This window comes from Passer domesticus, chromosome 6 (assembly GCF_036417665.1).
Source record: "Passer domesticus isolate bPasDom1 chromosome 6, bPasDom1.hap1, whole genome shotgun sequence".
NCBI classification, from domain to species: Eukaryota; Metazoa; Chordata; class Aves; order Passeriformes; family Passeridae; genus Passer; species Passer domesticus.
Window position 1 is genome coordinate 20,274,673 of NC_087479.1, and position 23,145 is coordinate 20,297,817.

Consider the following 23,145-nt stretch of genomic DNA (forward strand, 5'->3'; position numbering starts at 1 on the left):
TTTTGTTAAATCCTGTAGGAAATCTCATTGAAGATAACTGGAGCTCTTCCCTTGAGGAAAAAAAAAAAAAAAAGCAAGTGATAGCAGTAATTCAATAACAGAGGTAAAACCAGAACCAATAGAAAAAGCAGCATGATTCCAGGACCTTAAATAAACAAAAGCATTTTTCCTCTAAGCCACTGTAAGAGTACATAGACTGTAAGAACATCTGGTTCATTAAGCTCTCTAGCTAAGGACCATTCAGTGTAATAGAAGTAAGGAGTAACAAGGAAAACAATAAAGCAATAAAGGGAATGAATACACAAAACTTAATGAGCAGGTAATAAGGTAGACAAAGACCAGGACTTTTCAGTCGCTGATTGATGGGCTCTTAGAAGGAACTACTTAGACATAGGCAGGGGCAAGAGGTAAGGGGGAGCAGAGGAGGGGACAGAGAAGAAATCAAGACTTCAGGAGTATTGTGGCATATTTGAAAGTCATTGTGAGAGTGTACCAAAACCATGGAAAAGTAAAAAGAACTTGTGGGGCTTATGTAAAAATTATAGATTCTTTATGAGAAGTGAAAAATATAAGGAAAGTTAGAGATACAGATGGATAGCAGAGAAACAAACATAAGATGCTTGTCTGAGGCACATGATCAACATGTGATCAGCATGTGATCAACACATGATCAACACAATGTATCCTTTTTTCTTAATAAATTATATTATTGACTATGAAAAATGTGTATTTTATGATTGGCTTTTCACAAGTATTAAAATTAATATTGTATTATGCTATAAAGTTATGCTATATTAATTTTCTTAAGTGGTGTATTAAATATAATTTTAGGTTATAACATAATGTTAAAATAGAAACTATGCTATGCAAGATATTTGTTTAAGAAAGGACTCACACCAGATAGGAGCCACAGGACACCTAAGTCTTTCAGAGAAAGAGAATTTATTGCTCCCTTATCAGCAGAAAACTAACTTCTTCCCACCTTGCTCAGACTGGAAGACGGCATGAGGATTAAGAGGAAGAAGTTGACAGTGACCAGACAGAATCCTGTGTTTGAATGGAATTTATTCATCATGTATGAGATGTATGAATATGCAACAGGCAATTGTTTTTAAGGGTTAATCCTCTGTTAATGGGGGTCCTTTTTCGGGCTTGTGTTGCCCAGAAAAAGGTACCCGGACGTCTGTATCTCTTTGGTTTTATCGTCTCATATTGTCCTAATCTCAAATGTTCAAATTTTATTATTCTAATTATATTACCATTTTTATAACCATTTTATTACTATTAAACTTTTAAAATTTCAAAAACAAGGGATTGGCGTTTTTCACACTGACTTTGCCTTTGTAACCTCACTCTCTGCTACAAGAGTGCTACAATGTCCAATTGCCAGCAGCTGGAGAACACACCACGGGTCACCAGGTTTTAGATCCAAGTAACAGAAAGACCAGAATACAATTGAGATCTGAGTGCCAGCAACGGAGGAAGGGATCATTCCCCGCTGGGAATAGGGTGTGTATTGGTGGGGTCTGAATGTCAGCAAATGGAGCAGGGACTGTGGCTCACAGGGCCCACATGTTTAAGTGCCAGCAGTTGGAGACACCAGACTGTTTATATTTCCCTAGGGAATTTAACTGTGCATACACCTCTGTGTATGCATATCCATGTGTACACATATACCTTGCTCGCCAATCTTAAGCTGGAGTGGCCATGAAATAGAAGATCTGGAAAGACTCCAGCTCTGAGTCAGCAGCTATGTAAGGGACACAGTGTGCACGCATGGACATTGGATCACCATCCAGTGGGATATCTAATATCTGAACAGGCGTGCTTGTGAGAACAGTGCATGAGTGTGTGCATCTGTTCTGCATTGAAGATCAAGGCAGACTCTCCTGGTAAGTAGGGGAGGCCCCAAATAATGGGTAAGGACCATGAATCTAGGCATGGATATTAGAGCCCACACTAATATTACAGAGATCTGTGAATGCTGGTATATTTGGGAAGCCAGAAAGCAAGAGCTGATGTTTTCATTAATGAGCTTCAACCCTTCTCATTTGGAGAATAGGAACAGGCCTGGGCTATTTGCATTTCTGTTTATGCGAATGCAGGTAGTTCACAGTGTTGCCTAACCCCTACAATTTGTTACTGGTCCAGACTGGGTAACAGCTCCTCAAGCTACATCCTCCTTGTTCCTCTTGACTGATGTCTTCACCAAAGCCATGGCAACAACCTCTTTTCTAACATATACTGGAAGAGTCTTCTTTCCTCTCTTCACCACTGCTTCTCTCTCCCACATTCCCGTGACTGGGCACTTGATTTTACAGACCAGGTGATATGAACCATGGAAATTTTCACCTTTTCTCCCTTAGGTTGCTTAAATAACACCTGTATTGTGTCTCTTACTTTGCACATAGGCCTTGCTAGAATCATAACCCCCCAACAGCCATGAACACTGGAGATACAGGAATATTGTTCTCCTTGTAATTGTTTTCTCAGAAACTAGTCCGCAAAAGCTTTAAAAAAACATAGTAAAATATTTTTAAATCATTAAAAAGCTATAAAAATTAATCTCCCTAAAACTATGTATTTTGTACACTAATTTAAAAAACTAAAGGAATTATATACCTTTTTGCCAGAAACATCTGTCCCAAAGCCAATGTACTTTAGGACAGAATTCTTCCCTGAGAGATGTCTGAAGCTTTCTTCTTTTATTTTTTCTGAAGCAAGCTGAAAAACTTTATGAGAACATTCTACAAAGAGAACTCTTGGGAAATTGCTCTTCAAAATCTACCAAGCTTCATACCTCTCCCATTGTGCCATTTTTCATTTCAAAAAATACAAGAAAGTTTCTGCAATCAAAGTAAAAAGTAATGGTGGTACAGCACAGATAGTTGTATGACCAAACTACATAGACAGATGACAAGAGAGAGAATATGAGAAATAATCATAAAGAATACATATCACTAAAGTATTCCTAACTTTACTCCTGCACTTCCATTCTCCTAACTAGAGAACGTCTAGTATTACATCATGCCACACAAGCTAGGCAGTACTTAACAGGTCAAATAAAAAAATCTCTTGAAAATTTAGATCGGATAATAGTTTGGGAAACATACCTGAGAGTACCTGAAATGCAAAGGATGCAATTTGAGCCCTTACCATTTGTCTGGTCATTTGGACTGCTGCATAAAAGACCACAATATTTTGGCACATTATAGAGAGGAAGAGCACTGCAAAAATACCTAAGACTCCATTCAAAGCTTCAGAGAAATAAATGCAAAACGGATTAAGAGATTTAATGGGAATTTTATGGCTGCTGCACACATAAATGGAAAGGCAGCAATAAATTTACCAGACCCTTAGAGTACAGAATATACTAAATTAATCAGAACTCAGTCTGCAATATTATTTAATTTTTTTTGAAGGTTAATAATTAATTCAGGAAAATAAAATCTGTTTCCCCCATTGAATTTTTCCTCTTGTTCCTCCAGTTCACCTAACCCCACACACAGAGCTTTAGATGTAGAACAAATTTGGTTAGAAGTGACCTCCTGAGGTCATCTAGTTCAACCTCTGCTTGCAGGAAGGCTGACTGGGTCAAGTTGAGGAGAGATTTGTTCAATGAAGCCTTGAACAACTCATGGGCTGGGAGTCCATAAGGGCTCTGGGCAGCTGTGATGGGTTGACCCTTGCTCATCACCAGGTGACCACCAAAACCACTCCCCTCCTCAGCTAGACAGAGGAGAGAAAATATAAGGAAAGGCTGAGGGTCAAGATGAGGACACAGAGAGATCACTCACCAATTACTGTCAGACTGTCAGAGCAAAACACACTTGACTTGGGAAAAATAATTATGAATCTAATCAGAGTATGGTAATGTGAAGTAAAACCAAATCTTAAGGACACATTTCCCCCCACCCTCTTCTTCTTCCCAGGCTTTACTCACAAATTTTCTACCTCTCCCTCCTAGTGGCGCAGTGGGACAGGGAAAGGGGGCTAGAGTAAGTTCATCACTTTCTGCTGTTTCTTGCTCCTCACAGGAAGGACTCTTCACAATACTGCTGCTACGCATGGGCTCCATCACGTGTGAGACAGTCCTCCACAAACTTCTCCAACCTGACTCCTTCCCATAAGCTGCAGTTCTTCACAAACTGCCTTAGTGTGGGTACCTTCCACAGAGTACAGTCAGTCCTTCAGGCACAGCCTGTTCCAATGTAGGTCCTCCACAGGGTCACAAGTCCCACCAGCAAACCTGCTCCAATGTGGGCTCCTCTCTCCACAGGGCCACAGGCCCTGCCAGGAGCTTGCTCCAGCATGGACTTCCCTCGGGGTCACAGACTCCTCCAGGCATCACCTGCTCTGGTGTGGGAATCTCTGCTCCTCCATCAGCCTCGATGGGCTGCAGGGACATAGCTACCTCACCATGCTCTTCACCACCCTTCACGGACTGCAGGAGAATCTCATTTCCCACACCTGCAGCACATCCTCCCCTCCTCCTCCGGTGACCTTGGTGTTTGCAGAGCTGTTTCTCTCACATATTCTGTTCCACAGCCATTGCCACTGCGCAGTAATTTTTCCCCCTTCCCTAGAGGTGCCACCACTGTCAGCGATGGGCTCAGCCCCAGCCAGTGATGGGTATGTCTTGGTGCCAGCTGGTATTGGCTCTATCAGACATGGGGCAGCTTCTGGCAGCTTCTCACAGTCCTGTAGCCCCCCACCATGGCTACAGGTCATGGTTTGATATTGGCCAAATGCCAGGCACCTACAAAAGTTGTTTGTTCACCCTCTTTTGCTATAGTCCAGCAGAGGAGAGGGGGGAAAAAATTAATGAAGGGTTCATAAGTTAAGGATTGAGAGAAAAATACTCTAAGGGCAAAACAGATTCAAATTTAAAGGTAAAAGGTAAAATTATTATTAACAGAGTCAGAGAACGATAATGAGAAGTAAAACAAGCCTTTAAAACATCCTCTTTCCCTCCTTGGTCCCTTCCTCTTTCTTATCAACAGTGCAGGGAGACAGGGCATGAGGGTTTTGATCAGATCAGCACTCAAGATCTTCTTCTGTTCACTCACAGGGAAAGGAATCTTTTTTTCTGTTACGCCATGGGGTCCCTCCCATGGGCAAACAGTCATCCCAAAACTGTTGTGGCGTGGGTCACTCATTCATAGGGTGCAGTTCACTAAGGATAGGCTGCTCTAGTTTGGAAGCAAGGGCCCTCTCTCTCCATGTCTGGAAGCAGGGGCCTGCTCTTCCAGTAAATCAGACCTTTCTCTGGCATACACCTGTTCCTGACATGATCCAACTTCTTCCAAACAGCCTGCGAGTGGATCTCTGCATCCCCCATGGACTTCATGCATTACAGGGGGACAGTTTGTTTAACCACAGTCCTCTCCACAGCTCGAAGAGGAATCTCAGCTCCGATGTTTGAAGCACCTCCTCCCCCTCCTTTTTTTTCCATTGACCTTGGTGTTGCCATGTTATTTTCCTTCCCATGTCCTCACTTCTTCCTCTTATCTGACTAGAAGAAAAAACTACTGCTCGTAGGTACCACTGTCAACAACTACAGATTCCTGCAGGATCCCGCAGCATTGAGAGGTTGATCTCGTCTAGGTTCTGCATCAGAGTTGCTCGCCATGTTTTCACTGCCCGCCACGCGGCCCAAACACCACTGAGCATTGGCAGCTGCCTGTTTAACGCCTCTCCTCACAGGAGGCACTGGCAAGGGGAGACCATCACTGCCACCCCTGCCTTTCTGCCTGCAGCACGGCTGGCTGGGGGCAGCCAGGCAGGCAAGGTTTGCCACGGGCCACACCGAGGTGGCAGTGGCCATAGCAGTGCATTGCCGCGCGCTGTGCCAGGCCTGGCCCCTGGTGGCAGTGCCTCACCACCCCTGGGAAAAAACTGCATGTGCACTGTTTTGATTTTCTTCTTAAATATGTCATCACAGAGGCGTTATCAACCTCTCTAATTGCACCAGCAGCATGTCCATCTTTAGACCCATCAGTGATTGGTTCTGTCAGACATGGTGGAAGCTTCTAGAAGCTTCCCACAGAAGCTACCCCTGCGGCCCTCCCCCGCTACCAAAAAAATCAGGCCACATCAACACACTCCCCAAACCTGCCCACCCACCCCTGCCCTCATGCCTCCTGGGCAGGCCAGAGCCATGTCCGGCAGTACTGCCAAGGCTTCAGGCCACCTCATGGCCCCCCATGCTGCTCCCAGGGCGGGTCCCTCCGGCCCCCTGAGCGCTGTCACTGCCACACACAGGGGGCTCACACCGCTCCCCAGACAGGGTGGGCTCCCTCCTCTGCTCCAGGAGGTGACACTCACAGGCAGGTGGATTTATGCCTTTCCATTTACCAAAACACAGGTTAAAGTTAGGGCTGGTCCAAGCACAGAGAAGTGCCCTGGTGAAACCCCTTCAGACCCATTCCAAAACGGTACTCCCACACCTGTGCAGCTTCGTTCTGCCGAACTGTTTAGCCATGTGTGCTGTTTACTTGTACTGTAGCTAGAAAAAAATTGACTGCTACTTCAGTATTCTGCTACTTAAAACAGAACCACTCATTAGCTCTACGCAAGGTGCTTACATGCTCTTTAGACACCTGTCTGCAGCAGTGCAGGCATTCCCCTGCCTGCAGACCCTGCTGTAGCAGACAGAAAATCCCTCAGCCAGGCCTGGGTGGGACTGCACTTGCCACAGCTTCTGCCACTGTGTCCCATGGGAGAAACAGCTGCTGGTGGCCACTGTCACCCTGCAGAGATCCCAAGTGTAGCGCTGTAAGGCTGAGGCGGCTTGACCCTACTGAGACAGAGTGGGAAAAAAACACTTTAGAATTCAGCACAGACTGTAACAGGACAGCCCTGTGACGCGGTGACATTTACTACCCAGCCATGTTTCACTCCATTAAAGGCTGGGTTCCTACTTCCCTTCCTCGTTTGGGGTTTGTTTGGGTTTTTTTGGTGGTTTTTTTTGTTTGTTTTTTTTTTTTTTTGAGCCACAGAGCGGTGCAATTCCTACGAGAAGCGAACAGTTGCGCCCCACAGCTGCACTAAAACTCTCTATGTTTCACATACTCCATCTATGCTGGTTTAGACACTGAATTTACTGCTGCTTCCATACTCCTAGTCAACCAAGCGTATCCCACGGCCGGGAATTCTGCGGTCTGGAAGGGGCGAGGTTCCGGGCGGCGCCGCCGCGCGTGCGCGCCTTGCGCCCTTCGGCGCGGGGAGTTGTGGGTGACGTAGTCCCGGCCCCGCCGCGTGCCCCAGGGCCACACGCTCCCAGGCGGCGCCGCGGCCCTCGCAAGGAACTGTGGGTGCTGTAGGAGCGGCGCACGAGCCAATGGAAGGGGCCGTTTCGGAAGGCGCCGCTCGCGCAGCAGCCCTGGCCGAGGCGCGTGCGGCGCTATTTGCTAGCGGGAGGGCGTGGCGGGCCAGCCGGGCCCGCGCCGAGCCAATCGGAGCGGGCCATGTAGAGCCAGCCGTTCCCCGGGGTTGCGTGGGCTGCCGCCAGCGGCCCGTAGTCGGCCGTCAGCGCGGCAGCTGATTGGCGGCGGCGGCGCGCTGGGCGGGGCGAGAGAGCCGGAGTCGGGGGCGCTCGGCGCGGCCCCTCAGAGCCCGGCGGGATGGGGCGGCGGGCGCGCTGGCTGGTTCTGCTGCTGTGCCTGGCCGCGCTGTCGGCCGGAATGCTGCCCGCGGCCGGGGCGCTCCCCGCGGCCGGTGAGTACCGCGGCTCCGCCTCCCTACGCCCCCCTGGGCCCGGGCGCTGCGGCGGCATTGCCCCCCGGGCCTGCGGCGGGGGAGGGCGGCGCAGAGGTATCTCTGCGGGTCCCGACGCCTGCACCGGGGCGCGGGGGCGGCGACAGCGGGGGAGGTGACCCGCTGCTCTCGCCGGGGCTTTGGGGTGCGTGGGGGCTGCGCCGCCCTCTCCGGGGCGCTGAGGCGGCGGAGCGGAGCGGGGAGCGGGGCTCCTGTCAGCTGCGTGGCCGCGGGTGGCGGGACCGGGCTGGCTTGAGCTCTGCTCACCGGCGCTGCTCCGTAGGCCTGCTAGGGGTAGACGCATTGCTGAGTGCCGTGCCTGCCTTTAAGCAGCTCCTTAGGAGCCCACTTTGTAGTGCTTGCACTGCTTAGAACCGAAATGAGGCGGTTTTCCTCCCTAGAACGCATTTTCTCCCCTAGGCCCTGATAATGCTGATTTCAGCCTTATTAGAACGGTTTTCTCACCTCGATGCGTAGAGAACATTTATGCGTCCTATTTTATGTCCCCATAATATTTTTTATTTTTCCTATCCCTATTTTGTTGTTATGCAGCTCGGGTTTTGTCTGAGTCTCATGTGTTGTCATCTACTTCCTTTCCTGGGGTTTCTACCTCCCACACCCTTCTTTCCACCCTGGGCTGGTGGGGGGGGTGTGCAGTGCATTTATTTATAAAGCCAGAAGCCACTACCTTAACGACAGCCATATGTAGTGCTGCTGGGAATTTGTTTTTACACTATTTCAGGAAAGTAACATTTTCGCTAGAGGTGAGTTCAGTACTTTGGGGTTCATTTTCCTGTATGCAGTAGGAAGTTGAACTTTAAAGTCATGTTACTGTATTACATGAGCTTTGTAGGTCACTTTGTAAGGCAGCAGGGCACTTTTGGAAAGAATACACCCAAGTTGTGTGAAACCAGAAAGATGTAGCCAAACTTTTGAACTGTATGCTCTAATTTATGGTGTATATGAAGAAAAAGTCTAAGGTGAGATGGGGCTGTGAAGGTCAGATGAACCATCTGTTGTGTACGTGGAAGTTAGGTGATAAGGGCTCGTCAAGTGTGCATCAGGGGCTGTGCTACCGTGCAGCTCTCCTGCCTTGACTGTTAGTCCACTGCCACAAAGTTGTTTTGTGGGCATGAAGTTCTGATAGTTTACTTCAGTCTGTATAAACAAAATGTTTAGATTCAATTGAACTAATACAATTAATAAGCCATAGAAAGCACAGTACATGAATGTAGGCTTAGGAGCTGTTTACAAACTAAAATTGCTGCTGTGATGTCAAACTGTTCATTGATATCCACAATTAATTAGGAGAGGGTGTTCAGAGCCCATCATTTGGCAGAAAGCTGTGAGAGGAATATATTTATTGCTCCAGTTTTTGACAAGAATCATTCTGAAAGTTGTCCTCATTTCATGGTTTGATTTCCCACAGTAACAGTATGACTTTCTGTATTAGAGATTGCTGTAAGTCTTGGGACTGTGTATTAAATACTTCCTTGAATGTTTCATTGTTTCTAATGTCTAGTTTGGAAAGAGTCATCTGGGATGTGAGCATAGTGGGAGAGCTTTTAAGAAGAATGAGTAAAAATGGTCCAGGTATGACATTGCCTAACTTTAGGAAGAGTTTTTAAGGAGGACCTTTTTTAGTAGTGAATATTTTAAATATAACTTGAATATTTTAAGTATGTCTGTTGTCATAAACTTTGTTTAAATAAATTTATTGAAAACTTGAGTTGAATGCAAGAAAATTCAAGCCAAAGGGAAGGGGCACTATATTTTTCTTAAACATTATATTGCTGCAGAGTATAAAGGCATTCAAAATTGGGACTGAGGAAAGATTAAGAAGCACTGGCAAAAGTATCTAAAAAATGCTAAGCATGTGTGTGTTCTGCAGATGAAACTGGCTGTCTTCTGGTCACTGCAGGAGTGATGGCCTTCCCCTGCTGATCACTCATCAAGAACATTGAAAAAATCCTCCTTTTTTGTGATTGCCAGTATTATTTGATTAGTGGGATTGTTTCCTCTTGTTTAAGCTGTAAAAATGTCCCATTCTGCCTGAAGAGAGGAAGCGATGCTTCCTCTGACTCTGCTCCGTGTTCCATGGCTAACTTCAGCAATAGGCAGATGTTTTTATGCTGTCCCACTGATTGGTGGGACAAATGAGCGCACTCATTTACCTGTAGGGAACGTCAATACCTATTCTTCCATGAGACAGAGCTCAGTGGTTTTCCCTGACCTTTCTGGTTTTACTTACCTGATTGAAAAATAGTCCCTAAACTCTTTGCTTTGTTGCCTGTTTGGGAATCTCAGTTCCTACTGAGGACCTGCTGGAGACTTCTGTAACTAGTTAGCCAGCAATTGCAAGGACACTGGAAAAAAGATTTTTATTCAGGGTGAGGGCTGACCTATATCTCAATCTTCTAGCTGAACTAAAATGAATATGTTGCACAGATTGTAGCTGGGAACAATTTACTTGCTGCCAAGGATACTTTGGAACTATTCTTGCTGAATAGGTGCCACTTTTAAGGATTTTACTTAACTCACTGCATGTTTTAAAGCTTCGTGTAATGGGAATAGCATCCATGCTGTTGAGTCTGTTTCTGTGTTGAATATATCAGTCGAAAAAATTGATGAGAAGCAGTCTGAGGTAATTTTTTTCTTAAGATTTCCTTCTTTCTTGCAATAAGTGGATAAGCAGAGTTTGCGTTCTCTTTCAGTGTCTGTCTAGTCACTTGCATGTAGACAACATCGAATGAAATTGCCAGAAATACTACAGACAATCTCTCACGGATGCTCTAAAGCAGTCACTACCAAACCATTTCTGTTTGTGCTCCCCTCTCCATAGAAAGATTTTTCAGCACGCATTTTACATGTATTTTTTGTAAGTTAAACATTGATGTACTCTTGTTGTAATGTATTATATGCCTCATAAAACATGCACAAAAACACAAATGAAAAAAGAATGAAATAAAGGTACAATGACCACTGTACTAAGAAAAGTTTTATGTATTAACAGTCCAAAAGGTATGTTATTCCTGCAGCCCTGGTGGGTTGGCTGGTATACTCCCTGAGGTGTGCACACTCTGCTTGGGAGATCCCTGCTCTCAGCAGAAGCCCACTTCTTGCTTTGTTGTCATAGTGTTAGAGGTTTGAAGAGCTTGGCAAAAACTAGAAGGAAACTGAAACAATAATCAGGGATTCATCAGAGCTGTGGGAGGCTGCTTCACTTACTGAATTTTTGGCTACTTCCTGAGTGCGAGTGACCATTTTAACTTTGAAACTAATGGTATTTCTTGTCTGGTAGAGGCAGCCCTTTAGGTTTATGGGATGTCAGTTGATCTGTTCTTCTAGTACAGCAAAACTTTGGAACTCTTGAATTCCCTCAAGGTAATGACATTACTGCTGAATCACACTGCATAGCTCTTCTGGTTTCTACCCTTCTCTCCTTAGTGCTCTCTTGAAAACAGTAATTCCCACAAAATGGTAGGAGCTGTATCCAGCATATGGTAGGATCTTTTTCTCTAGCATAGGTTGCCAGAGTACTTTTGCTATATTTTACATAGCATGCTTGAACACTGGCCTTTGTACTTGAGGAAAAATTAATACTTTTTACAGCTGATTTTAGTTATATGTAAACTGGTGGATGGTTGAGAAAAAGATTTTGGTCCTGTGAAGTGCTTTAAAGTTCTAGCTGGATGTGACAGCACCCAGCAATGTCTACAGCTCAGTGCTGTAAGTGAAGCATTCTGTACAGCAGTGTCAACTGCCCACTTGAGCCACAGGTATTTTTGCCTACCTTTTCCTTTTGATAGATCTTTGTACTCTCTAATTTGTTTAACAAATTGTTCAATTAATTTTCACTTGGCCTTTTTAGAGGAGGTTTATGGAATTAGACAGCCTTGGTAACAGATCCAAATTATAATTTAAAAAAAACTTAGTTATATTTTATAATTGAAGGGTGGAAAAACAAGCTAAACTATCAGCTCTAATCTCTGAAACAGGTGCATAAACATAACATCTGTGACTTTGTTCAATAGCTCAGCCTTGACTAATAAACTGTTCTTAGGCCCAGCTGTGACCTTTCATGGACCTTTCATTAACACTTTCAGAATAGCTTTAACAGTTTCATAGCAGTAAACACACTTCTGTAAGTGGGTGCATATTAGTCAGCAGTTCTGTGAAACAACAACTGTAAGTGATCCCTCCTTAATCATACTGTTCATTATCTCTGCAACCTCATCTGCCTACCTTAGAAAAAATCTCAAAGCTAAGAAAAGTTAATATTTTGGTTTTGCTTTAGTGCCTTTTGGAACCACTGTTTGAAAACAATCATTCAGGTACAACTTCTCAGTAACAAAGGTGGTTTCTTCAGAGAAAATTCAAGTGATGCAATAGAATGGAAATAGGTTTATTTACTTTTAAAGAAGAAGAGAAACTAAACTTAGTGAGCTCTGCCTTATGTTGCTGAGGTGTCTCTTGCATTTCAGTTTAATAAACCTTTTGTGTATGAAGTTACAATAAAATAGTTCTTTCGTATGTGTGCCTAGACGGTATAACCTATTTATATTTGTTCTTGTGTGGTCTTTTGACATGAAGTGAACCTACCACCACAGACTGAAATCAGTTAGTGAAGCATTTTCTGAAATGTTAGAAAGCTCTAGTGCTGTCAGGCGTATAGGCTGGTTTTGTAGAGACAAAAAGAATCGCCCTAGCTGGTGTAGCTGTTCAAAAAAAACCAAACATGATGTTTCCTACTGCAATAACAGGTACTTTACAAGTGCTTTGTAGATACTAGGAGGAGCATACAAGCCAGTGGGTAGGTTACCCTTAGTTTTCCTGCTCTCCATTTGTGGATGTCTTGACAAGCTCTGAAGTTTGAAGGTGGCGTTTGGTCTTAGGTCAAAATTATTTAGGATAATAGAATGTCATATGTGGGGAACATAGTAAATGACAATGTCTTTCATAAATTCAAAATAGAAACACCAGCAAGTATCCTAAATATATGTGTACTTTTACTGAATTTAAAGACCAGTTGTCATATAATTATCTGGAGTGTCAAAGTTTAGTGGCAGACCTTCTTACGACTTATCACAATCACCCTTATCTGTTAGGTTCCTCAAGCTGCTAATCCCTGAGGTCTCTGCCAGAAATGCAGCTAGTCTTGTTTTTTTCCTTATGCCTCATAATGTTTGGTTGTTTTGGTTTTTTTTTTTTCCCCAAATTGTTGTTTGTTCTTATGCTGTCTTGGTTGCTCCTTGCAGGGTGTGTTTCATCTGGAGTGCTCTGCTGTCCCCATAAGTTTTTCAGACCTGTAGAGTACAGCTGCTTACCCGTATCAACTGTTCTGGATCCTTTTTAATTCCATGACTGCTGGCAGTCAAACTCTTTGAGCTTTACATCGTCTTCACCATCCTCAACAGGCTGTTATCTTTATGTCTCAGTTGTACTCAGTCATCACCATAGTTTTGCAGCTTCACTTACAAATCTTCACATTTTTTCTTAATTTCTGTTACAGCTTAAAGTTACATTCTCCCTCATCTTTTCACTTGTTCCAATAAAAGATTGTACCTCAAGTAACAATATAGAATGTAGATTCCAGAAAGTGATTTCCAAAATTAACCCTTTCATTGCAAGGATTATAGTAGTAGGCTTCAAAGCATGACCCATTGAAGTGTCATGTTTAGAATTAGTTGCTTCAGAGATGGTTTATGTCTGGTAAGTCACTTTACTTGCATGAGAATGAAAATTGTGCAAGTTTTGTTTGCTGCTAAGTGCTTACAGGAGTCAGCAGAGCTCTATAAACTGTTGGAAGTGTTTTTGCAGGTAGCCTTTCATGGCTAACTGTAATGTACTGAATGAATCTCACGTTTGGGAGCATTAGTTTCTATCAGTTTAGACACCTTTTCCAGTCACAGTGCAGGTCTCCAGCCCATCATTGCTTTGCCACTGCTACAGGGCCTTGTGCACCCCAGAGCCTCAAAAAGGGGGATTTCTAAGCATAGGAGGAGTTAGTGGCAGCTTTGCTAAGTGGTCTCTGTTTTGAGCTTTTCTTTTAATGTGAGTTGTGTACCAGACAGAGGGAGGCCCATGGCATCTTCTTTCAAATGTAGGGGGGTTTCTTTGCTGAAATTAGATGGTATCAGATACTGATGGCTCTGAACAGTCACATTTCAGTGTGTTAATTTTAGAGGCTTCCCATCAAAATGGAAAAATGCTTGAAAATTCAAAATGTTTGAAGCCCATTTTAGTTAAAAGAACAGAACAATTTTTGCAGAAAAAAAAATCAGAAAAACAATGGTAAAGCTGTCATAAATAAGCTTTTCTGATTATCTTTACCTTTTCACATGTATTCCTTTAGTGTCTGCCTAATAGCCTTTCTTGTTTACTGTTTCCTCTCCTGCCAGTCTTTCTAATCAAATATCATGTAGCTTTTAGACAAGGAAGATGACAATTGAACAAGACTTGCATCTCTTGAAGAGTATCTTAGAGACAAACTAATTCCTCACAGTTTTGAAGAGAAACCTCTATATAAAGGTTTGAATATGCTGATCAGGCAGAGTGAATTGGCATTCTATAAAGGACAATGTTTAATTATAAGTATGGGAGTATGAATACAACTTTCTGGTCACTACTGAAGCTGTTGGTACTAAAGCTGATTGGGTGACTAAAAATCTTATGTTCCACAGGCCATTTTCACTTGAAGAACACCTTTTTAAGTAGTTTAGTTGGATTGAACCATTCAGACTGTGACTTGGGTTTAGAAAAACCACACTTTTTCACTGTGGAGCACACAGTTGTGTTGGCATAATTTAAGGAAGAGGATCACCTCTGAAAAATTTGTTTCCTGCTCGTCACAGTAATAAGGTTTTTCTGAAGTGTATTGTCAACTTAGTACACCAGAATATTTCAGAACTATGGTACAGTATTGTAACTAAAGGTTTTATTTTTGAGATAGTTACTCATGGAAAAACATTTTATTGACTTATAATGTCTCTTCTAGATGAAGAAGGAAATCAAGATGAATCACTGGAGTCCAAGGTGAGGAGATAAATTTCTAATCATTCTGATATGTGTTTGGAGTGAGAGCAAAGGTCTGAAATTCAGAACAATAATTTGATTTTAGGTTTTAAGCTTTTCTGTAGTTCTTGCTCTTTTTTTTTCTCTGCATCAGAGAAATTAACACAGAGTTAGAAGTTTGAAACCTTTTTTTTCAAACACCTGAAAATGATACAGGCAATGAGAGCTAATAAAGGTAGCTCAGCTTACTTTTGATTCAACTGTTTAATTAATTAACCGTATCTTTTAAGAAGTTTTTGAATGGATTTTAAGCCAGTTGCTGCTTCTCAATTTCTAATCTTCTAAATTATATGGCTGCTTTCCTTCAGACTTTATCTGCAGAGGACCAGGTAAAGGATCATTCCACAGGAACTCGAGTGGTAGCAGGTCAGATCTTCCTTGAATCTGGGAAATCAGACTCTCAATCAGAGAATGAAGAGAGCTTTCACAGTCAAGAAGAGGAAAAAGAGAATTCACTGGAAGAGTTGAACTCTTTAGAAATGTCAAATCTATTAAATAAGGATTTGGAAGAAGCAGAAATGCAGAGTCCAGGTAACTGCTCACAGACTTTGGAACAGGTGGCAGTGTAGATGAGTCTGAGTAATTCCAGCATGTGGGTGAATACAAACAGTAATTTTGAACATATGAAATAACAAGTGTCTTAACCTTTCTGCAATGGAATAGTAATTGCTGCCTTTTTATTGGAAATAGCATCAAAAAGTCTTGAAAGGTGTTGTAATTGAAATGAATAGTTATTTTCAGATGCATTTGAAAGAATTTCACATTTTTCTTACCGTTTCCATCTTGCTGGAAAGCTTTAACCATCAAATACAGAAGGCCCTGATTTGTTCAAATTGAAGTCAATTACAGATTCTGTGCTCTGTATGTATACCAGCAATACAAAGAGAAATTTGCATCAGTCTTTTTCAATCCCATGGCTATTTGCCTGATGAGTCAATTGACAGAAAAGGAACAAATAGTAATGTAAAGACAAGCTTCCTGGAACAGCATTGAGAGCCTCAGAGCATCTGAACTGCATGTAAACTTCATGAAGTTTTTAAATATGGGTAATACCTTATGTCTTGGGCCAAAATTCCCAGGAAATTCTAATAAGGCTTTTTTACTGCGTAATTTTATGATTTTTTGATTTGCAGTGAGTAGTTGATGATAACTAGATGGCACAGTTGAGTACCTTAACCTGTGCAGCAGACATTTCCTTTTTACTTGTCCATAAAAAGTAAAACTTCAATATTACTGAGAAATACAGTTATGTGGTACTAATGATACTTGTCTTCTCAACTCAATAATTGAAACTTCTCAATATTGAAACGTCAGAAGAAAGCAGGAGTTATTAAATGAGGTCTATCATGTAATAGACTTAAGTGTTTTCTAAGCTGTTTCCTTTTTAGAGCAGAACTAATATCAGTTTGTGAAAACTCAGTAATAGACTTAACCATTGCTGTGATGTTGTTTGATGCTGTGTTGTACAGGAAAAAGTGTGTAAAACCCACTAAATATCTTTCTGCCACAAAACAATAAGCTAAGAACCATATTTAGTCAGTGCAGTCTATTTAAAAAGTAAACTCTAAGATACTTTTAATTTCATACAAAAATATATCCAGCTGACTGGCTCCTCAGGAACTATAACTATCAACATACTGCAAGTGACTTTCAAAAACCATAAGTTTAAGACTTGCACAGTTCTTGGAACATCTTATGAATTAAATAAGCAGTGTGAATTGAGGGATTTTTCATTTAAAAAAGCAATCCTGAAAGAAAAGTGTATGTTTTCTGTTAGGAGAGTGCTGAAGGACGGCTTTATAAACGCTTTAACTGAGCATCTATCTTGGGTACAGATGCTACTCGTGACAGGACTGCATTAAGGAACATAAAAGCTTTTCTAAAAACAGTTTAGCTACTGTGTATGGTCATGACATTGCATGGAACAAAAGCATATCCTGCTAATTTCCATATATGTATTATAGAAGTTGGAACAAAAAATCACTAATTTTGAATTAGTGCTAGTAAAGGCTTTAGCTTTCTAAGAAATTTGTCCTGCTCTCTTCTGATGAGTGATGAGATCATACGTAAAGAAAATGCTATTTCTTTAGTTATTGCTATTTTGTGTTTTAGGGTTTTATAACACTGATCTTCCGTACTAACAGTTTTTGCTGAAAATTGCTCACAAGTTTATAAAGAGTTGGCAGTTCCTGTTGCACTTATTTTCCTATTTGGAAGAATCTTAAAGTAATATTGCCAGTACTTAAAAGTAATCTGTATTTGGGTTTTCTGCAGCTTAAAGTATGAAACAAGACATATGTAAATTAGGACAAATATAATGAAGTACCACGTATTTTATTCACAGATAGTAAAGAGGTAAATTGCTTCTGGAGCATTTGGTTTGACAAAAATTAATTTATCCTCTGGGTAAATTGTTTGCCTCACTTAGTATTTATCAATGTCTAAGTACATAAATAACTGTTGTGAGCATTTTAACCTGTGGTTGCACTGCTGTGTTGCTCTTGGGATTAGTCTTTGTTATTATCTGAGAACAAAAACAGCATTATGGTTGAATTTAGAATTAAAAAAATCCGAAGAGAGGAGCATTGGGACAGAGTCATTTCATAAGTTTAGTATGCAGCTACATCTCATGCAGTGCCTGTGTAAAACTGCTTTCCACACAGGAGACAAGGTACAAAACAGTACAAATAAAACCAAGAGTTCTCAAGGAGTGCTTCTGGGCATGGAGCATGTTCAAATGACAGTGGTTAAGATGTCCCATAAGTTGTAGTTACATGAACCCTTAGCAGGGGCTTGTATATTGCTTTGCAGGTAGCAAATGTCTGAAATTATTCCAGGCTAATTGCATATTAACACATTATTTTTGAGTGCAGTTACTGAAAATAGCAGTTTCTCTCTTGTGATGTAATTAACTTGGAGTGATGTGGTGGAACTTGTGTCAAGGCATCCACTTATGAAGAGCAGTTTGAACAGGTCCAGCTATACCTGAAGACTTTCTTTTGCTTCAAAAAATCAACATGAAATATTTAAATTAGTATCATCTTTAGGCCTTTCAAATATAAACCCTTAAAAAATAACTAATTTTCTCTGTAACTAAAAAAATACAGTTAACTTGGAAAAAAACTCTGAAATTGACATTGACAATTGCATGATTTTGCAAATGTTTTCAAATGAAGCTGAACCCAACTGTTGGATTTAGCTTAGTGAAAGAGGAAAACTTCTGTGAAAGTCTAACTGAAATAATTCCGTCTTCAAAACCTAGGGAGAGAATTCTTAGTCTTCATAGAAGATTAATTTTATTTTAAAATATTGTTATACTAGAATCAGTAACATTTGAAGTTCTAGTGCATGAGAAATGATAATTTATACTGTTCAAAGCCATTTTGAGTGAAACTAAATATATTGGCAAAATGAAATTATGATTTTAAATTAAGTATTTTCAAGAGTAGAAAATTATCAAACTCGTAGTGATGAGAATCCTTTCATCTACATCATAGTGATTTCACTCAAATCTTTTCATATAGTTGTATGTATGTATGCTGATACTCCTGTACTTTCAATATAATATTTTGTCATGTGTGGTGTTGACATTGTGTTGTGATTGTGCCTGAAAACATCATAGGAGCACTTTTCTGTTTGTAGTAAATGATTTAAATTTGGGAATGAAGGAGAGTAGTCTAATTGTGGGGTGTGTATTTTCAGTTTTGACAGCCATTGGAGGCACTGCAGATGGTGAACCTTGCCACTTTCCATTCTTGTTTATGGAGAAGGAATATGCAGAGTGCACTGCCGATGGGAGGGAAGATGGCAGGCTTTGGTGTGCAACAACCTATGATTACAAGAAAGATCAAAAGTGGGGCTTCTGTGAATGTAAGCAACCTTCTGGCTTTTTCTTGTTCAGTGAATGCTTTTTTAGGCTAGTGTTTTCAGTCCTCTTAACACTCTTTATTTCAGGGTGTAGAAGTCCCTGGCCATTTCATACCACAATAAACAACTAGTTATAAAGGCAAAATTTTCATGATGGAAGAAGTTTTAAAAAATTACAGTTCCCAGATCTGATCTGGAAATCTTGCAGTGGAGGCATCTGTAAAACTGTTTCTGAGGCTGTAGGAGGATAGGGGTTTGATGGTGTTGCCCATTATGCTTACTGATTTGTTGCACAAAGCAACCCTTCTCTAGGAAATGTCCTTCTGAAGGAGGAACCTGCACAGCTTTCTTTTGAGTGATGAATGAAAAGATTATTTCATCAGCAAACTTACACATGAGGGACATCACACAAGAAGAAATCATCTATTAATATATCAAACACATCCATTAGATAGCTTTTTGTAATCACTTTGTTTATTGCTCTTCAAAAGCATGTTTCTGGCTGGACTTACCCTTCAGAACTAATAGGAATTTTGAGAGGGTAGTCTTCAGTGGTATAATTTGAGCTCTTAATGTACACTTTTTTTTTTTAAGCTGAAGAGCAGTCTAATAAGAGAAGGCAGATGCAAGAAGCTGAGGATGTATATCAGATTGGAATGAAAATCCTTAATGAAAGCAGTAAAAAGGCTCAGAAGAAAGTGTAAGTATACCTCATCCACCCCCACAGGAGAAGGATGATATGGCTGGTCACTTTTGCTTAACTCAAAAAGAACTTGAATGAGCAGTCCTGAGGTTTTGAGCTTGATTGGACTCAACATCAAACTATGCAGTAACAGAAGATAAATAGTAAATGCAAGGTATTTTGTAAAAAAAAAAATGCCTGCATTCCTTTGAATGCAGTAAAAATTGTGTATAATTAATGTCTGAAGAGTGGGCATCATCAAAACATTGACTTAATGCAAGGTGATGCTGCAGTTCTCTAGCCCCAGTTTATATGTGGCAACTAGCCAGGAAAAAAACTGAGATTGTGATATAAGAAATTGCCCTTTTTCACGTGCTTCTTACAGTCTGGTTCTCATTCTGCTTCAAAGATGAAGTGGGAAAAATTGACATTTCTTGTCCTGCTGTTTTTTCTCCTGTTTTCTGATGGTTTTGGTCACCATAAAAATAGTATTAATCTTCAGATCAACAAATCATTAAAATTCTAAAAGTTAATGCTGTTTGAAAAAAGAGGGTAATGCTTGTAGACAAATAAAAAAATTAGAAATTAGTGTTCTGTTCATTCTGCTTTCTCTCCTGAAGGCATCCAATTACTGATTAAATAGCTGTGGACTTACCACTATAATTTAGAATTGTTATGTTAATTTAGATCTTCCTCCTGTTCATGTTGACAACTTCCTCAAGTGGTGGGAAGTGGTGACTTCTGCTGATTAATATGTGACAACTATTAACTATTTTAGATTCATTTGTGGAAATAAGAGTGTATTTCTACTTTGTGTCAGGGAAAGTGAGGCACATCTGAAGTTGTCTGCACCTTGGCAAAGACAAGAGAGGCAATATCTGTTGGATTCTGAGTAGTATTTTTTAGTATAAAATAGTGTAAGAATTCTGAAACAATATTACATGTTAGTTCTTTTGTACACCCTTACACTTTCTTAGAAGATGTCTGTGAGGATCCAGGTATGTCTCAGTCTGTCCTGAAGAACAAGAACGAGCCTGAGAATAGAAAGGAGTAGAGGCAAACAAAAATCTGGGAGTGCTCTCAAAGGTCCCTGAGGCTAAGCTGAAGTGGGCTTGCTGATACTCTGTAACCATGTGTAAGGTTAGGAGGTTTTAATTGCTGTGAATCCAGCTGCTGTGGAATTACTTTCAAGGGCTCCCAGTTCTGAGACTGAAATAGAAAGAGGAGTTTCCAGAGATCCCCCTGTTTGTTAGTATGACTTTTTCAGCACAAAATTGATCACGTATGTAGTTGTCTTGGGCCCAAGGCTTGGTGTTTTCACTGGAGTGGTTTTGTGCTCAGATTGTAGAGACTACATAGCCTTTTTCAGGCTGCTTCTCTTTACTGCGATATGCGAGGCTGTTGTGGGAGTGGTTCTACTGGACACCTAGTACAGAACCAAAAATTGTTGCTACAAAAATATGATCATTTGACCTTACATTTCTTGTATGTCTTAGAGGAGAGGAAATTCATACCGCTTTGCTTACGGAGTAGAGCAAACATTAAAATTCAGTTTGTCCATTAACTAAATACATGTCTTGTTGCTTATGTTGATGATTTGTAGCTAGAACAAATTACTGTAGGTAGATGCATTTTTAGAAAAAGGCTAAAACAGAGAAACAAAACTCCTCTCCAGAATCTTCAGGTTTATGCTTGGAATTTGCCACATTGCTTCAAGTTGACAAAGAAATTGTTTTCTCTTAAGAGCATATCAGTATCTTCTGAAAGCAGCTGACATGAATCATACCAAGGCCATGGAGAAAGTGTCTTATGCTTTGTTGTTTGGGGATTACCTGAAGCAGAACATCCAGTCATCAAAAGAACTATTTGAAAAACTAACAGAAGAAGGTTCTCCTAAAGGACAAATGGTATGTATATCCTTAGATGTTGCACATGGTTCTATAGGTTTATAAATAAAATAAATATGACCTATAAATATAGGGTTTTAGATTGTACTTCCTCTAGGGTGCTTTTATAGATGGCACCTGTACCCTCAAAGTAAACACAAACACATCTTCTGTTTGAATTTTAAGATGTTTAACTACCAGTAATATAGGATGGTGGTGGTTTTTTAATTTTTTCCCTGTTATATGACTGACAACGTTGGATGTATATTGACATGTATTTAATGGATCAGGACTTGCTTTGTCCCTGTGCCTTTGAACACAGAATTATTCATACTTACTGTTACAAAATGTCATAAAATATGGGTGTTACTGATTTTAATGTCTCAGTATCTGCATATACTTATTGTTTAGTTATTGCTTGTTTTGGAAGTGTCAGCTTCTTAAGGGGCTATTAACTTTCTCTTTGCTTTGGCTGCCAAATTTCCAGCTGTTCCCTGTTTAATGTGGAGTACCCATTAACCACAGAAGGCAGGAACGTGTTTTCTCTAGAGACTTTATCTCTCAGTGATGACCTTGACTTTTATTGATCTAAAATTCAATACTGTCTGCATGAGAATTTTTGTGTATGCTTTCAGAATGCCTAAAATAGTCTTAGAACACTGTCAAATATAGGCATCTTCACATATACACTATCTTCTGTGCTACTAGTTTCTATTCTGAGCTACCAGCTGTAACAGGTGTGATAGGTAGAGAATAACTATGTAAATCTTAAGAACAAAAATAACTTCTGAAAGAACCTCAGATAAATAGCTCAGAATATTCTGATTGTTTATATTTATAGTGACAGTTGCAAGTAACTGGTGGTGGAACAGATGCAAAACTATGAATTCATAGGATCTGTGAATCAGCCAGTACCAATCTTCTATGCAATGCTATGGTTCACTGATGTTTACACTGGTGTCTGAGGCAAACTGGGTACATGGATAACCTCACAGATACTGCTTAGTTTCACTTGAGGGTCTTTAAACTGGGGTACTTTCACTATTTAGGACCTTTGGATCTACATTTGACATTTAGGAAAGTAGTAGTTTGCTTTTGATTAATTAATCTGAATTCTGGTGAAGCACGAATTTATGTTAGCATCCTAAGCAACTGAATGATTTTGAAACTTAATACTTTGAAAGGGGCAGGGAAGAGCACAGATACAGACAGCACCAAACTGAAGGTAAAGCTTGGCGTAGTCTTTGCAGCTTTAGCTTTGAATCTTTATGCCTATGTATTCCAGGAGAACTGATCCATGGTTTTTTTTAAAAGGTGTGTTTTTATTTCTAGGCACTTGGATTTCTATATGCATCTGGCCTAGGAGTCAATTCTAGTCAAGCTAAGGTAATTTAGAAATTTTAAGTGTGTGGTCTTGTGTTTTCTCATGGGGACCAATGTTAAATAACCAGTTGTTTTTGTTTCAAGGCCCTGGTGTATTACACTTTTGGAGCTCTAGGAGGAAATCTGATTGCTCATATGATCTTGGTAAGTAAGATGGTTAATAACTTTAAACATGCAAGAGTGTTTTTGTACTCCTGCATTTTCAGTGTTAAGATTTCCTTTCATATGAATACCCCGTCCAAATACTACATCATTTTGCATGCATTGGGTGGGCAGTAATATCTTCTCCATTATTCATTTTAAATCCAAGGATGAGTCTGCTCATTTTAAGCTATATGCTGCTATGTATTTAGATGGACCATGTTTAAATCTCTTGACTTAAATCAAAATTTAATATCTGACCTATACTGGACATGTTTAACCTTTAATAGCGTCAGTCATTTGTTTTTTATGTAGCTACACTGCACTCGTGGCTTTTGTCCAGCCTATTGTCTC

General features: G+C 40.8%; 1 protein-coding gene across 2 annotated transcripts in view; it reads left to right on the top strand.

Moving 5' to 3' along the window:
- The first annotated feature begins 7,455 nt into the window (after positions 1-7,455).
- SEL1L (SEL1L adaptor subunit of SYVN1 ubiquitin ligase) overlaps positions 7,456-23,145 on the top strand; it is a 35,741-nt gene continuing 20,051 nt past the window's right edge. For both annotated transcript variants that reach the window (XM_064423682.1, XM_064423683.1), the window contains exons 1-8: positions 7,456-7,719; positions 14,756-14,793; positions 15,141-15,363; positions 18,535-18,702; positions 19,294-19,399; positions 21,126-21,288; positions 22,600-22,653; positions 22,735-22,794. In XM_064423682.1, the coding sequence (XP_064279752.1) occupies positions 7,626-7,719; positions 14,756-14,793; positions 15,141-15,363; positions 18,535-18,702; positions 19,294-19,399; positions 21,126-21,288; positions 22,600-22,653; positions 22,735-22,794 (906 nt within the window). In that variant the 5' untranslated portion in view covers positions 7,456-7,625. The remainder of the gene's footprint in view (positions 7,720-14,755; positions 14,794-15,140; positions 15,364-18,534; positions 18,703-19,293; positions 19,400-21,125; positions 21,289-22,599; positions 22,654-22,734; positions 22,795-23,145) is intronic.